At 47.8% G+C, this 16400-nt stretch overlaps 1 protein-coding gene across 1 annotated transcript in view; it reads right to left on the reverse strand.

Moving 5' to 3' along the window:
* The window catches only part of PLEKHG5 (pleckstrin homology and RhoGEF domain containing G5), a 76453-nt gene extending 61663 nt beyond the window's left edge, over positions 1 to 14790 (reverse strand). The window contains exons 1-2 of the mRNA XM_059716897.1: positions 14544 to 14790; positions 14329 to 14452 (exon numbers count right to left, since the gene is read on the reverse strand). Of these exons, the coding sequence (XP_059572880.1) occupies positions 14329 to 14395 (67 nt within the window). The 5' untranslated portion in view covers positions 14396 to 14452; positions 14544 to 14790. The remainder of the gene's footprint in view (positions 1 to 14328; positions 14453 to 14543) is intronic.
* Positions 14791 to 16400: the final 1610 nt, after the last annotated feature.

Genomic DNA, 16400 nt, shown 5'->3' on the forward strand with positions numbered 1-16400 from the left:
TCCACTGCAGATAGGTGACCGGCATCTAGCTTTTCTTCTGCCTTGAATGCTGTCTGAGAAACTGAGTCCTCCAGGAGCAGAAATGAAGTATTCACACCTGGATCTCTGTCTTTACAATGGATATACAACATAAGAAGGCCAGCCTGGACTGCTGTTTGGTACTGGAGCAGGGGTGAACGGGACCGTTTCCCTCACCCTGTACACCAGACCAGCCACGACAGTCAGCCTGCTAGACTCACAGCCAGTAAAACAAGTGACGGGAGAACAGCTGCATTTCAAAGAGAACCAACCAACCACAATCCAGAGTCTCAGAAGGCTGGAAGTGCCAACTGGGGGTGAGCCATGAAACTACAGATTGAGTGAGTTTAGTAGAGAAAACATGAACAGAGAGTGGAGACCCAAATGGCTGTGCCCCACTGGAAGGTGGGTGCAGAACACTTCTGCCTGACCTTATCCATACCAAGGGATTATCAACAGGAGGGGTGAACACTCCTAGTCATGGCCAAGCGTGGAAGAATCCATAAGCACCTGTGGTCTTGCCAACCAAGTCAGGCTGCCCCTCTCCAGAAAGAGCTCCCAATGCACAACTCAAACCTTGCTGTGCACAACTCTGCAGTGGAGCTGGAAGAAATCTAGCAGCCAGAGCATCCCACTGCACTTGCTCAGCCCAGGTCCATCAGGACCAAAGCTGCAGGGTGCAAGAGGGAGAAAGCAGCATGAGTCACCACATTTTAGCAGGACAAGATAACAGAAAAAATATAAGGTGCACTTGTGTAACAGCCACAAACCAGGAGTACCTGCTCTGGCCCTGGCCCACTCATCAGCAAGTGAGCTGCCTGCTCCATGCTCTGCACATTCACAATGGACTCAGCAAATTAGCTGATGCCAGCTGCACCTAGCAGTCTGTTCCTGCACAACAGAAGGCCTTTCCCAACTGTTCCTCCTCAAAGCAAACAGTATGAGTGAGAAGACACCCAAGAACTTCATCAGCCATGGTATCAGCGAGAAGAGAATTACTTTGCTTCTGGGCCTGAGTGGGCTCTTGCCTATAACAACAGCGATTCCCTACAGTAGCTCTTTTCTGGGCAAACCTTGCTTCTCAGTCTTAGATTATCTTTTAAAAAAAAAAAGGAGATCTGCTTCTTGCCCAAGGCAACATCTGTTTACATATAACGCACTGACCTACCAAGCCACATGGGACTACCCAGTGCAGCTCAGCCCCTTTCTGCACTCTAAAGGTAGCTTTAATCCCTTTTCTATTTAACTTTCATAGGTCATCAGGCACTAGTTCACATCAGAGGCAGCTTCCCTCTGAGCCCACAGAGATGAATGCCTGCCACAAAAGGCTGTTCATCACCTCAAACCTCTTTTATCTGCTTCAGAACAGCCTTGGGCAAAAATCTATTCTTAGTTCAGAATAAAGAAATTGCAGAGAAGGGCACAGGAGCTCCCAGCCACAGCTTGCTCTGCCTCCTACCTTCTTCCACTACTGCTACACACCTAGTTCTGCCTGACCCTATCCAAACAGAAGTAACCAGTCTGGTGCTCTGACCAGGGCACTGGCGGTTGGGATGCCAGTGTTCTCACTGCAGCCATGGGACCAAAGACATGGATCAAGTCTCTCTTCTCTGGAACGTGCTGAGTAGTGAAGGGGAAACAGATCAAGAGCTTTAAGATCCATGTTTTTATAGGTTTCATAAATTTAATAGACATTAGGGCTGGAAGGGACCTTGAAGATCATCAAGTTCAGCCCCCTGCCCCTGGGACAGGAAGTCAGCTAGGGTCAAAGGATCCCATCAAAATAAGCATCCAAATGTTTCTTGAAAGAGTTCAGAGTAGGTGCCTGCACCACTTCTGGAGGCAGTCTATTCCAGGCCTTGGGGGCTCAGACAGTAAAGAATATTTTCCTTATGTCCAGTGTAACAGGAGGGCGGTCAGGGTCACCGTGCTCCCCCCTGCCGCCTCCTTTACCGTGTCAAGTTACCAATTAGCACCCTCCAATTCTCATCCACTACAACTTTGATCTTATATATTTTATAGGGAGGTTGCCCTTTGTCTGCTTGTCCACGGTTCTCCTGCTATCTCTAGATTTTCTCCGGTATGGAGTATTCTGTATACTCCTGCCTTATGGGCTATGCGTGGCTCCTACCACCCCTGTACCACACCCCAAGCCTCGCAGATGTGCCTGACCTTGTTAGGTCTCTCTCTCACCGCACCCTCCCTGGCGCTCGGGTTCTCTGCAGTCCTGTCTCTCTCTCTCTCTCTCTCTCTCTCTCTGTGCCCACTCTCTGGGCCTTCGCAGTAATGCTGCCCTCTCTCAGGGCTCACCACACCCACACTGGGGCTTCTCAGCAATGCCTCCTTCCCTGGGGCTTCTCAACTGCCCCTCTCTGGGGCTAGGGAGTCAGTGCACCCCAAATGCTGCGCCCTCGCTGGTGCTGAGGTTCCCACACTGCTGTGGGTCCCCTATGAGGCCTCCTCCAACCCCTGATAGCCTCACCCAAACCACCCAGCAGTAATAAAACAGCAACACAAACACAAGCCCCTTTGGCTACAACACAAACAGAAGCCACCCGGCTATAATCATGCTCAAGCCTACTAGGGATCCTTCATCTCTCAGCAGTATCAGACACTGCTCCTTCATCAATCCTCTCCTCTCTTAAATGGCAGTGAGCTCCTTCCTCCTTGCCTCCTGCCTGTGATTTATATAGGAGCCAGGCCCTGCCCCTTCCTTCAGCTGGCTAGGCAGGTGGGGATCATTAGTTCCCTCCAATTAGCTCAGCAACCGGCACCTGAGGAGTTATCCCGGCTCTCTCAGTAGCAGGCACCTTTGTGCCCTGCTGCATCCAGCCTAAAAAGGTCACAGAGGAGTTTATGACCATTGATCCTTGTTATCCCTTGGGACCCTTTGGTGAACAGACATTCCCCCAGATCCTGATGCACACCCCTCACGTACTTATAGGCAGCCACAAGATCACCCCTGAGCCTGTGTTTTTCCAGGCTGAAGAGTCCCGTGGCTCTCAGCATCTCATCATAAGGCCTATTCTCTTGTCCTCTGATCATGCACATGCATGGCTCTCCTCTGGACTCTCTCAAGCTTCTTGGCATTCTTCTTGAATTGTGGAGCCCAGAACTTGATGCAATACTCCAGCTGCGACCTCACCAAGGCTGAGTAAAGCCTGAGATTTACTTGAGAAGCATCTATGGATGCAAAGCCAGAGTTTTGTTTGCTTTACCAGCTGCAACATTACATTGGTGGCTCATGTTCATCTTGTGGTCAATCATGACCCCCAAGTCTCTTTCAGCCATGGTGCTAGCAAGTGTAGCGCTGCTGAGCCTATAAGCATGCTGCGGGTTCCTTGTGCTGTCAGGATCGCTCCCTCGAGGAGCAACCACTCCTCTTGGACTCCTCTTCCCGCTGAGTCATGACCCCTTAGGGCCTTAACAACGAGCCTCCTGAGCTTGCTGGTTATGCAGTAGTTGCCTAGTGGGCTTGCATTGGCAGTTATCCACACTTCCTCCGGTGGGCTTAGTGCCCAGTCAAGCAGGTCAGCCAGTTTGGCTGAAAAGAGCCTCCTTCCCAGCAGAGTGAGGTGCAGGCCATCTCTTCCCAGCAGACCACTGCCTCTTTCACCAAACAGCGGACTGTGATTGTGGAAACTGAAGCCTTCACAATGATGCCAGTGCCACAGTCTCTCGTTGACTACCTCAATCCTCCTCTCCCTCCTCAGCTCATAGCCTAAAACCAGGAGGATCGAGAAAAACATCACCTGTGCCCCCAACCCCTTAAGACCTGCTCCCAGAGCCCTGGAGCACCTCAGCAAACTGTAAAGAGCTATGCCCTCCAGCAGCCCAGAGACAGAGGAACCAGCAATCAGGATCTACAGGGTCTAGAGTTGCATGAAAACAGAAACAACTGGCATTTTTGCACCAAGATCTGTTCTGGTTCTGAATAAGAACAAAGCCAAAGAGCTTCCTGCTTCCCCCAAAGCAAAATAGCTCAATGGAAATAGCTGGTCTTGCTAAGATGGCAACGGCTGTTCCAATTTCAGTTGTATTTGGGAGTCTGCCATGCAGGGGCATGGAAGAGATTCGGCCTTGTCCACACAAGGCAGCAAACCCAGCGTGACTCACAGCAGGTTACATACCAACTTCACTAAACAGCTGCAACTCCCTGCGCAGACACCCTCACATCAGCTTGAAAATGGGTACACTGGGTTAGATTTCTTCTGAAACTCCATGGGTACCAGCCCAACTAATCCCAACTGACAGGTATTGACATAAGGGGCTGCACCACTAAGCTGAATCCACTGAAAATCTCCCACTAAGAGACATGCTGCTACAGCCATGTGCAGGGACCAGGCCTCAAGGCTCATTCCTAAAGGTGGCACAAGCAGCACCCATGTGCTTCTCTGACAGTCCCAGTCCAGGACATCATTTACTTTGCCAGACACTCACAGGCACTGCCTGAGGCCTGCCCATTTACTCCAGACATTTTACCCTGCAGCCCACTCCCTGGTACTCTGACACTGGCTGCTCTGACCACCACAATGAAAAGGAAAAGAGGTCCTTTGAGACATTGGGACCCTCTCACACCCCCAAGTCCAATGTTTTTCATGCTGGTTCCCACTTTGGCTTGGGCCTCTGCCAACCTGGCTCCCATGAAGCACATCTGTCTCTGCCTGGTTCCACTGGCAGTCGTCAGGCAATAAGTTCTGCTGGCTCCCACCCCTTCCATGAGGACTTTTTCAGACGCATTTTGTGAAAAACCCTTCTGATCACTGCTGTAGAGAGAGTTCCTGCAGCAGCCAAGAGCACCAGACTGCATCCTGAAATCCACTCGAGCAGCCATTTGGCTTTATGACACCCCAGCAAGAATGGAAACTCTGACAGAGCCAGCGATTGATATGGAACAACACACAGGATGGCTATTAGAAGACGTACAAAAAACTAGAACTCTTGGTTCTAAAATGATACTTTTTATTAGACCAACTGGGAAATTGCAAGAAAACTGTCCTTTTTCTCCAAGCTTTTGGGATCCAAGTCCCTTCATCAGGCTCTGGTAAAAGTATAGATGGTATAAGATGGTAAAAAGTCCCCATATGTACGAAATAAACTTAATTTTTGCAGAGAGGGAACTGAAAATGGAAGGCTGTTCCTCTGGGTCCATGAGAGTGTCTTTGTGAGCTGTGCTGAGTAGCTCTTTGATGTGTAGATCTGGTAGAATTCCTTCCTTGGAGGTGGTCAGATGACAGGCAGGGAGGCAAAAAACTTCCTTGTTATTCTGCAATGAAGTTTCAAAATCCAAAATCCGCTAAAATTTGGCTTTTTCCATGTTTCAGGGGTGTACTTGGTAGCCGTGTTGGGCTGAGACAAGAAGACATACAAAAAACTAGAACTCTTGGTTCCAAAATTATACCTTTTATTACATACTCTGAATGGCTATTACACACTTTGGGAGCCTACCTGTTGTGAAACGCAAAGCAGCTGGGCCCTGGATAGGAAAACAACTCTGGGGCTGGACCTCAGCACCAGCACCAGCCACTGCTCCTCTAATGCTGTCAGACTTCACTGGGGCCCATTCCCACTTTGCTCTGTTCAGTACTATCAGAGAGACTTTGGCTGACCATCGAGGTCACATAGCGCAAAGAAGAGTTACAAGCACGCCCTGAAAGCCAGTCACAGCAAGATGGGTGTCAAGATGCTTTTTGAAGATCGTCAGGGTGGATCACTGTATGACCTCTGGGGGGAGCCTATTCCAAACCCTCAGTACTCGACTTGTAAAGAAGTTTTTCCTTACATCTAGCCTGAAGCGATCCTCAATCAGCTTGTGCCCATTATTTCTTGTCCTCTCCTGGGAGGCCTTGGTGAACATGCTCCCCCAGGCCCTTGATATACTTGTAGGCTGCCACCAAGTCCCCTCTGAGTCTTCTATTCTCCAGGCTGAACAGTCCCAAATCTTTTAGCTTCTCCTTGTATGACCTGGTCTCTAGGCTCCTAATCATGTGCCTGGCCCTCCTTTGGACTCTCTCGAGCTTCTCCACATCCTTTCTGAAGTGTGGCATCCAGAACTGAATGCTGAACTCCAGCTGCAGTCTCACCAAGGCCGAGTAGTAAGGCTAAGGATGTCATCTTCCTGCTCTAGAGGCGCCTTGGTAGATGTATGCCAGTGTTTGATTAGCTCTGCCAATTACAGCATCGCATCAGTGGCTCAAGTTAATTTTGTTATCTATCACGACACCCAGGTCTCATTCAGATGTGATGCTAGCAAGCGTAGCACTACTGATCCTGTAAGTGTGTTGTGGATTATTTCTCCCCAGATGGAGCACTTTACATTTCTCCATATTAAATGACAGCAAGTTGAGGTCCGCCCACCTTGTGAGCCTGTCCAGGTTGGCCTGTATTGCCAGCCTGTCTTCGTGCGTGACCATGCTCCCCTGTAGTTTGGTCAGTTAACTTTGCTAGTTTACTTTTAATACTCGAATCCAAATAGTCGGTGAACATGTTGAAAATCACTGGTCCAAATACTGAACCCTGAGGGCCACTGGTCACCCAGTGCCATAACGATTCAGTTCTGTCCCACCTTCCAAAGCCCCCAGCTCTCACACGCCAGTAAAAGTTCTGGCTGTGGGTTTGGTCTCTGCCTCCACTTTAATCGAAGCTGGTTCCAACAGCCCAGCAGAGACTCAGCACTTGCTAATATGTGGCCTGGGTAGCCCCTTCCCTGCTGTAATGTTCAAGGGCTTGATTACTGAGTTTATAGCATTGCCCAGCTAATGTAACCCTCCTCCCACACCCCCAGCCTCCCAGCACTTCCCCTGCTGCAACAGGCATACCTGGTGACAGGAAGGCCAAGATGTCCCTTCAAATGGAAACCGTCTGATGTGAATTAGCCACCTTGCAAGGGAGCAGTGTTTGCATTGAGGTTCCTTTGGCTGTGGACACTGCGCACACTGCAGCGGTGCAGAGCTCCACACAAAGGGAAAGTGTTCTCAAGGTGTGGAAAACATGCTGTGCTGCTCTACATGTCCCACTCCTCTCACACAGCCCTGTCTCGCTCAGCAGTTTTGTCCTGTGTGCTGACTTCGTTGGTGGAAGTAAGTTTCTGCTGCTTTTTATCCTACCCAGAAACCTGGGTTCTGCTCTTTCCTGTGCATCAGCAGCAATGCTTGGGAGAACCCAGCAAAGGCCGCAGCATTGTGCTGAACGCATCAAGAGCAGGGTTTGGCCTGCAGAGCCAGCACGATAGACAAAACTCACTTCCCCCCTCTTTGGTTTGGCCCCAGCTGAGATTGCCACAGCAATGCCAGATGTGCTGCAGTGAAACAGCATTAGCACTGGCCAATGACAGAGAGAAAAGTGCAAACCTTTAGCAGACAAAGTACAACTTCTATGGTGGCTCCAACAGGTTAGAGCAAGCGTTTGCTAGAAAGTTGGGAGAGCAAGACAGAGAGGGCTCTGCCTCCAGGCCAGGCTGCAGGCAGAGGTGCCTGCCTCCAAAGTCTGGGTTGTCAGAAAAGTTTCTTCCATTAGTAGCAAAAAAAGCTGAACTGACTCTCTTTGTGATGCCAGGAGGTGCAGAAAGCAGTTGAAAACAGCTCCCTTGTGGAGACTCCAGCTGCAGGGGATGGTTTGAAGCCTGACACAGGAGGATGTGGGTGACCTGACTCACTCACCCAGATTCAGACTCTGGGAGTGTTTAGGAGAAAGCAGAGGCTCCCAGATGGCTGGTCTTGGCAATTTCTTCTTTGGCTTGTCAGTGTGGAGAGAAAGTGCCAGCAGACAGCCTCAGCTCTAGGCCTGGTTCACCAAGGAGAATGAAGAATGGACCAGATGGAGGCAAATGCGCCATGCAAGAGCAAAAGGCGTCTGGAAATGCAGATACACTCACACCTACCATGCCATGCCATGGCCACTGGCAGCCCTGGGGCTGGAAGAGTTTCCAGAGAGCTTCTCAGCAGGCAGAAACTGATACTTCTTCATTGAAGTCACTTGGGATTTAGCTTGTCAGTTGCCTGCCAGAGACTGTATGGGGGCTACAGAGCAGCCCTCACTGAATAGGAATATAAGAAAGATTCTGCATCAGCATGCAATCAAATAGGGTGGAGGTCCTTCCTAATCCCTGCCCTCCTGGGGCAGAACTGCCAGTTTCATTCTACCATATCACCAGCAGCGGAGAGCAGCTTTGCTTCACTTGATACTGCCTTGGAAGAAAAAGAGATAAGCCTGGGCATAGACAGATCTAGGATTTTGAAAAGGGGGGTGCAGATGATGAGGTGCATCATCATATATAAAACAACACATATTTTTCTCTAGTTAAAAATAAGCTAGAAGCTTTATCAACATGTTAGGGGTCCAGGGCTGTATTATTCCATTTAAAGTTGAAGGAAATAAAAAAAATAACTTAATTGGAATGAGTTAAAAAAATAATCTGCAGGGCTGTGAAATAGGAGCTTCATTACCAGTAGCAACTAACAGACAGCAGAATTACAGAATTAAGGACTGCTAGATTGGTGGAACATCAAGACCATTAAAATGAAGAGAGGGTCATTAACACTTGTGGAATAAAGAGTTTAAAAGGGATCAGGTAGACTATAAGCCATGAAATCAATTGATTCCTTCAGCACTGCCTTACTAGAAATGCTGCTGCTGCCTCCAGGCAGTTGGTTTTAAACTCTGGGTGGACTAGGATTTAAAGTGGGGCGAGGGGGGGCAACTGCACCAGTGTACTGTCCCTGGATCTGCCCCTGTCCTGGGGCCAAGTGCAGCAAGCATGCCTGTTTAGGCTCTCCTTGTCAGCATCTCCGCCCAATGGTTATAATTATGTGATGCTACTTTAAGACCCTACTTTCCACAGCTCAAAGGCAATAGAAGCAAGCTAATAACATGAGGAGATGGGGATCCTGGGGAGAAAGGAGTTGTGGTTGACTGGAGGGGTCAAGTTAGACTGTGTCCTTGACTAAACAGGACAGTTCTGCTTGGTTACATCAACCACAAGGGCCAGGAATCTTCCTGTGCAGAGGTGAACAAACCATCTCTTTTTGACTTATTAAAGAAGAAAGTGAAGGCTGCTGAATCATTTCACAGAAGGACCAAGAGTCCTATTGCCTCTGCACAGCTCAACTCCTGAATCAAAACAAAACTGCAGAATGATGTGTGATGATTATCCTACTCATCCGTGAGTGTGCCTCCTATCTGCTGCTTGGCAAAAACCTGTCCTGAAGTTTACTCTTCTGTTGACATGGACAATCTGAAACCAAACAGAGTCCCTGGAGCAGAGCACGAAGTACACAGAAATGATTCTACCCACAAACTCTCCAGAAACAAGCCCAGACATTGTTTTCTCTTTGGCTACCCTGCTCTCAGCATTAAAACTGCTGGGTATTTTCAGATTGTGTTAAAAAGAGAGCAGGCTGGGGGTAAGAGATAGAAGGAGGGAGAGATTCAGACATGTAAACTAAGGGAAAGTTTCATTTTTTTCTACTTTTTAAGTGTAGCAGCATTAAAAATGGACCCACCTGAAGGAATAGGAAGGGCTGCCCTGCACAGGAACAGAGTGAGAAGACAGAGTTTGTCCCAGTAGGGCCACTGTTTGCCCTGAGGGGGCATGAAGCTGTTTTGGAGGTAACCCTCTTGGAAGTGGGAAGGGTGATGTAATCCCAGCAAGGTTTGAATGAGGGAGTTAGCAAAAGCCGGGGAAAAGCCCTGGCCTGGGATTGGCTGAGAGGCTTGGTTAAAAGAGGGGAGAACAGAGGGGGTGAGAGAGAGGCTGGAGACCAGGGAAGGGGTCTCCCTGTGGCTGCCCCTCTGAGAGCCCCTGGCGCTCAGGGCCCTGCAGAAGTAGCAGCAGAGGCTGCACGGAGAGTGCTGCACTGTGTCCCTTATCCCTCCCTTGCCAGGGCAGGACAAGAGAGCTTGGGAAGACCCTCCTGCAAGCCCCTGTGTGGGTAGGTGAGCATAGCAGGGGAGAAGGATGCAGGGCCAAAGGGAGAGGCTGGAGACTGCCCTGTTGTTCCCCTGTGATTGAGAAGGCCCTGGGGAGAGACAGGCTCACCTGCTGGAGAGAGCCCTGGGCTAGGGTAGGAAAGGTCTGGGGAGGGGCTGCGTTTGCCAGGTTGTGCTGGGCAGAGGAAAATGTTACATCCTGCAGCCCAGACACTGCTCCCTGCAGAGCCAGGGAAGGGTGCCAGCACCAGGGATGGCCCACAGATCCAGTGCAGGGGCACAGACAAAGCCCTGCTCCCCGAGACACCCAGCCAGGGGCTGTGCACAGGGTCCTCAGTACACAGTGTACAAGTTATAGACTATAAATAAGTTCTTGATGGTTTATTAGTTGGAGTATCAGTGTATTTATTTATTGGTTCCTTACTTATTGTGGGTAATTTGTATACCTTCCCCTAGTGTATGTGTATCCAAGAAGCATTAACCCTTAAAACCACCATCACCAGGTTATGCAGTGTAACATTTGTTCTATTGCCTTGGTTGTATGTTACCTTGTAAATAATTAAATCCTGTAAATAGTTTTATAACAGTCTGCAAGGCTGTTTGATTGCAAGGGGAGGCTCTCTGCTCGGGGACCCTGCAACAGCTACCCAGGGAGCTACCCCAGGATCCCTCTTCAGGTGAGGGCATGGGTAGTTACATAAGGAACTAAAATAAAGACATTTAAGGCAGCTGGATTCCTGAATGACAAAAACTCTAACTCCCTAAAATAGGAGAAAGGCTTGGGAGGAAAAATGGGACAAACTATTAATACTCCAGACCAATAATTTTTTTTCCAGTATCTCTATTATTTTCTTTTAAAAATAAACGTGCTCAAAATAGCTCTATTGTCTGTACCATTTGTCAAAAAGGTAACCAGAGCTTCACTGTTTGCTTGTTTCCCCACCTAAGCTGAATATATGCTAAAATAGTTCAAACACACATCCTGCTTAGTTTACTACACCTCCAAAATATTTAAAATTGAAAATGATTCATTCCCATTTTATAGTCAATTCTTCACCAAACTATCCAGAAGCCAGACTGAAGTGTTGAAGCCCTATATTTTCATTTTGCTTTCTTTGCCACCATTATTCTACTGTGCAAAACTAACAAAGATCATTACATGATTGAAAGTTATATACTATTGTAGGCGTTCTTCTCTTCCCCTAACTACTATATGTGCATCTCCTGCTTTGTCAGCAGCAGAATGATGTTTAGGGAAATGATACACCTGGGCACTGCCCTTAACTTTTAAGGAGGCTTTTTCAACTTGGGTTTTTACAAATACAGACACACACCATGGAGAGACTCTATTAAGATAACAAAGATGTGCTTAGTGAAGCAATGATAGATTATGGATAAAACCACACAAGTTTATATAATAGCTAGAATGTGTGCACAGATTACTAACTTCAGCCACCACCTTCTAATCAACTGCTGCACTGGTAATGCTATCTAGAGGGTATATCTGCACAGCAATTTAGCAACACTTTATTCATCCCTTGTGTGCATGTGCGAGAGTTTGCATAGACTCACCACAGCATCCGGTGGAGAAAATGAGTAATTCTGCAGCATTCATTCTGATACTTCAGCATTTTTAAAGGTGGAGATTAGAAGGCATTATGTTTCACAGGTTGAAGTGCAGAACAGCTTCAGATTTCAGAGCCTGGGATGCCAAAGGTACCAGAAAAGCATGCCTTTGCATTTTTATTTAAAGGTCAGCTGGCTCACAATTTAGGAGTGATACAGAGAAATAAATGCACATTTTTTGCCAACCTACACAGAGACAGAGCTACAGCTTCCAAGAGTTTAGCAAGGATAAACCCCAAGGACAAAAGAAAAAGGAATTAGCACACACACATCCCCAGCCCTTAGAATGTGCAAGTAAGAGGAAAGAGCCAGAGCGAGCAATAGAAAACCAAGGCTCAGGATCAAACAGCCTCCTCACTGCAAGATCTGTTCAATTTCAGGACAGTCCCCCAAGGGAAATGGTGGATGCTGTGCTCAGCGCATTGGAAAACAAGAGTGGAAAAACCATTCAGGACTTTCCTGTCTTGCCTGTCTCCCCACCCCACCCCCTGACCTTACCCCACAGTGCCCTCCACTCTCTCCTTTGGGGACTTGCAGAGCTGCAGCAGGCAGCACAACCCAAATGACAGGTGAGAGAGTTCCAGACTGGCAAAATCCAAAGTGGACAAGAAAGGAAAAGGAGCATGTGATGGGAGGGATGGAAGTCAATGTGGAAACACTGTTTTATGGCATCAGCTCTGAAAGTTACACACCCATTCTTAATATATGTCAGATACTATCTCACCTCAACACACACAGTCTCCGCTTTCATGGTGAATGATCTGCTCCTCCAAATATTAGAGAACCCCTTATCCAGATGATGAAACTTGTGAGTGGATGCACAAAGCTCTGGTATTTACTACTCCAGACTAAACTGATGCCAGTAAAACAAACTGAAAAAAATGACAGGACAGAACTTCCACCACAGAGAAAAACCCAAAAGTGGCATTCTAGCCTCTTGCACCATGAATGATTCCTACATCTTCCGCTGTACAACTGAACTATTGACTATAGTTATTTCTCTGCCAACGCACACTTTCTCCTCCAAGAAAATTTCAGCAACAGACCTGTGACATTTAACACTGAAGAAAGAACAAGAAGGTTTTTCAATGTCAGCACTGAGGGGAGAAAAAACCAAATGTGCAAACTCCTTGAGTAGCCACTCTGGGGACAAACTGAGACAAGGAAGAATATAGCAATAGAGAGTGACTAAATTCAAAGGGAAGCATCTCAGCTTCATCAAGAAGCATCCCTGATACACAACAATCTCTAAGATGCAAGCATGGCAAGTCATTAAAGTGGGCCCCAATTTTCACTAGCAGTGATCCCTCTACTCAGGAACTCTTGCACATATAGACAACATTTTATAGAAGCAGGGCATTGACTGCAGTGGTTCCTGTGCTTTACCTGTGACATTAGGGTGTTAGGTCTGTGCTGCATCAGGGCTGATGGTACTCTTATTAGATTAGATTACGGATAGTCTGCAGATTATGGATACTATGGTTTGGATAGGGACAGTCCTGACTCAGGCAGGGGGTTAAACTAAACGACCTCTGGAGGTCCCTTCCAAACCTACTTCTCTATGATTCTAACTGCACACAACCCCTCAGATGATACCCTCACAAGTCAAACCTGCTAGTCCTTGTCCTTTCCCTTAGCTATGTACAAGCTCTTTATGCGTGTAGGGGACCATGGACAACACATATGGGCTCTACTGTGGCTCTTGTACCAGCAAGAAGCTGCAGCAGACTATGATTCAAGAAGTCAGAACTGAGTAAGTGTTGTGAAGCTCTGGGTTTCACCAAGTCCAGTTGCTTGTTATATGCTGGACTTCAGGTGAATGCCACAACCCAGGGGATCCATGGGTCTGTCATGCAGGTCCATTCTGGGAGCCTCCAGAAGGAGGTGTCAATTGCCAGGAGGTCTGTGGAAGTCTGAATGCTCTGAAGCCAACTTTGTCAACGATCAGTTCAATGAGCTGTGGCAGCATTGAGAGCCACTGTCAGAGATCCCAATCTGAAAACATGACTTGTGCATACCATACAGTCCAGATCACTGCTGCTTTCCCAGTGGAAGAGACTGATAAAGTCCAGGTGAGACATACCTAACCAGGCTACTCAAACTGCAGACAAACATTACCCTCCCTAATAGCTGGCTTCTGGTAATCTGGGGCTCAAACAACTATCACCCATGCCAAAAATGAGACACACCATCAAGAGGCAGCTTCTGTTACAGTGATGTACCAATGAAGCTGAGTCTTGAGCCCTATTTTCCAAACACATTAATTATCACAAATTGTCCTCTTCCCCTTGAAGGGGGCTGATAGGGGCTTAGGTACTGCAGAGGCTAGGAGTCCAGTCCACCAGGACAGCAAGGTTTCACTGATCATGTGAAGAGGCTGCATCTGTCTCTAACTTTCCACAATGAAGGTCTGCTTGTTTATCCATCGAAGGGCATGAAACTACCTAGGAGCCTTTAGCCCCTTCCATACCATTGAAAAAAGATCCCCAGAATTTAGAGCCAGCCCTTATCTCATCACTGCTAGTTCCTCAAACTGCCCTCTGCAGCCTTGCAATGGTCTTAGCACTCACACCATTAGCTTACTACCCTGCTGATTAATGAGAGCACCGTGGTTCACACTAGATGGGAGATGCCAGCAGTCATTAGCTGCTGATAGCAAGCAGAGCAGATCACTCATTAGTTAATGGTTGTCAAGTGCTAAGTACTATGGAGGATGGCAGCTCCCTCCCTGAGCAGGTACCAAGATGATTTACTCACTCATCCCCAGGCGCAAGTTGAGCCAGCTCCGAGGGGGGGAACCATACTTGGTCAAGACTGAGGTCATAGTGTTCTTGCAGCGGAGGAAAGATGCAGGTCCTTTGTCTGCACACTCCTGCTGTCCCTGGAAGCAAAAGGAGCCCAGTTAATATAGCAAAGGGGTCTACACAGAATGGAGTTCTTGAAGTTGGTTGGATGCCCAGGAAGCTACTTACTTGGGGCTCTGCTCTGCTCCGCTTCCCTCCACAAATTCAAGTGCGAGTTTGCTTCTGTGGGCTACTCCACTTGGCTATAACAAACAGTCTGCATTTGGCTTCTGCCAATTTTTTTCCTTGAGACCCAAATCCCTCTGGGTGCTGTATATTTTAGCACCGGATTCTCAAACACACTGTATTTGCATCCCCAGTTTCCTTTTATCCTTCTCTGCTGTCTCTAGCACCCCTCCTCCACCCCCACCTTCCCCAGACAAACTATAGTTCAGGCACCGCCAGCCTCCATCCCATAGTTTCTTGTCACTTGCAAGGTAGGAAGGATTTGAAGTTTTACAGCTGAGTGCAGCCAGACATTCCCCTCCCAGCCAGATATTTTCATCATCCAGCTGAAGCTGAGCCCCAATCCCTTAGAAAAGCTCCAACCACAGGCCATTGAGCATCACAACAGCAGCAGGATGGGTTACCACAGCAACCAGCTGCTCCAGGGCAGAGAAGCATCATTGTGCCCCTTGCTCCTCCCTCCCTCCGCCTTTTGGATAGGAGACTTATTCAGCACGGACATTTCACAGAGCAGACTTACCTTTCACAGCTGAAAGTTTGTTTCCTCTGAGCTCTCCCCACCTCCCCCACTGGCCCTTGTTTTGCAAGAAAGCCCTGGGTATGCATTTAACTTAGCAGGGTCTGTCTGAGGAGGCCCTGGCTTTCACATGCAATTTTTTCCTTTGCTGCACAGATGGCCTCTATATTTATTTTAGCCACTGTTCAGGCTAGATTGCCAGCCAAGTCTTTCCTGTGCTGCCAGATCCAGCCAGATGGGGAGAATTAAGACTGGATTAAGTTAAAGCTTTAACTCTTTAAAAGGCAGTAATGCTGTAGATAGACTGTCCAGGGCCTTTCTAGTGAAGTTGGCCGCATTACTGAATTTTCCTTATTCACACGCATTTGCTTCTGGGTCATTAGTGGTGTCAGCACCTTTTCCTGACAGACTAGGCAGAAGTCATCCTTTAGGGTGCTGCTGGGTTATGCAGAGCTGGTTTGACAGGCCAGTTTAAGAATCTAACATTCAGCAGACCACACGCTTCCTCCTTTCAGAGCTTCGATTTCTGTGGAGTTGAGACCCTTCCCACGGGATACAAGTCCCACAGACTGCAGAAAGGAACAATTTTTTGTCTTTGAGCTACCTTGATCCCAACTGAAGTTTGGTGGTGACACACAGGCCTTGCCTGCCTGGGAGATGGCATGTTAACTCTCTTAGCAGAATCTATGCCGTGTGAAAGTAGCCTGTGTGAAATTACAGCTGCATTAATGTATTTATATTGTAAACAGCAATCATTGATTTGAAAGGACTTCTTTGAGGTGACTTTGCTGAATTTTTTGAAAGGCTCTTGGTTGGACTTTTTAAAGGGTTCTTGGGTGGAGTCTTCTCAGGAGTCTTGGCTGCTTTCTTAAAGCAAGTGTCCAAGGACGTTTGGACAGACGTTCTCCAGGAAGATAGGCGACGCAGAGAACATGTTCACTGGCATGGCATTGCATCGGATCAAGCGTCGTAAGTCGAAATTGATGTCATAAATTTGAAACAGGGTGTCAATTTATAAATGTTGCAAGTGCAAAACGTTGTAACTCGAAACTTTGCAAGTCAAAGACTGCCTGTATCGCCGTTCACCTTTCCAAGCACAACTGATTCAGAGAAAGCTTGGTGGCACATAAGTTAGATGGAGCAAGAGTAAATGGACAAATGCTTTCAGGGTTTAACAATAAAAACATGCTCCAAACAAACCCGATAGCCAAAACAAGCGAGGATAAGTTTCCAAAACGACAACAGGGAGAAAGTGCAGAGCCTAAAAGCTGTTGTGTGTTGCA

The sequence above is a fragment of the Alligator mississippiensis genome, chromosome 13, assembly GCF_030867095.1.
Source record: "Alligator mississippiensis isolate rAllMis1 chromosome 13, rAllMis1, whole genome shotgun sequence".
Classification (NCBI taxonomy): Eukaryota; Metazoa; Chordata; order Crocodylia; family Alligatoridae; genus Alligator; species Alligator mississippiensis.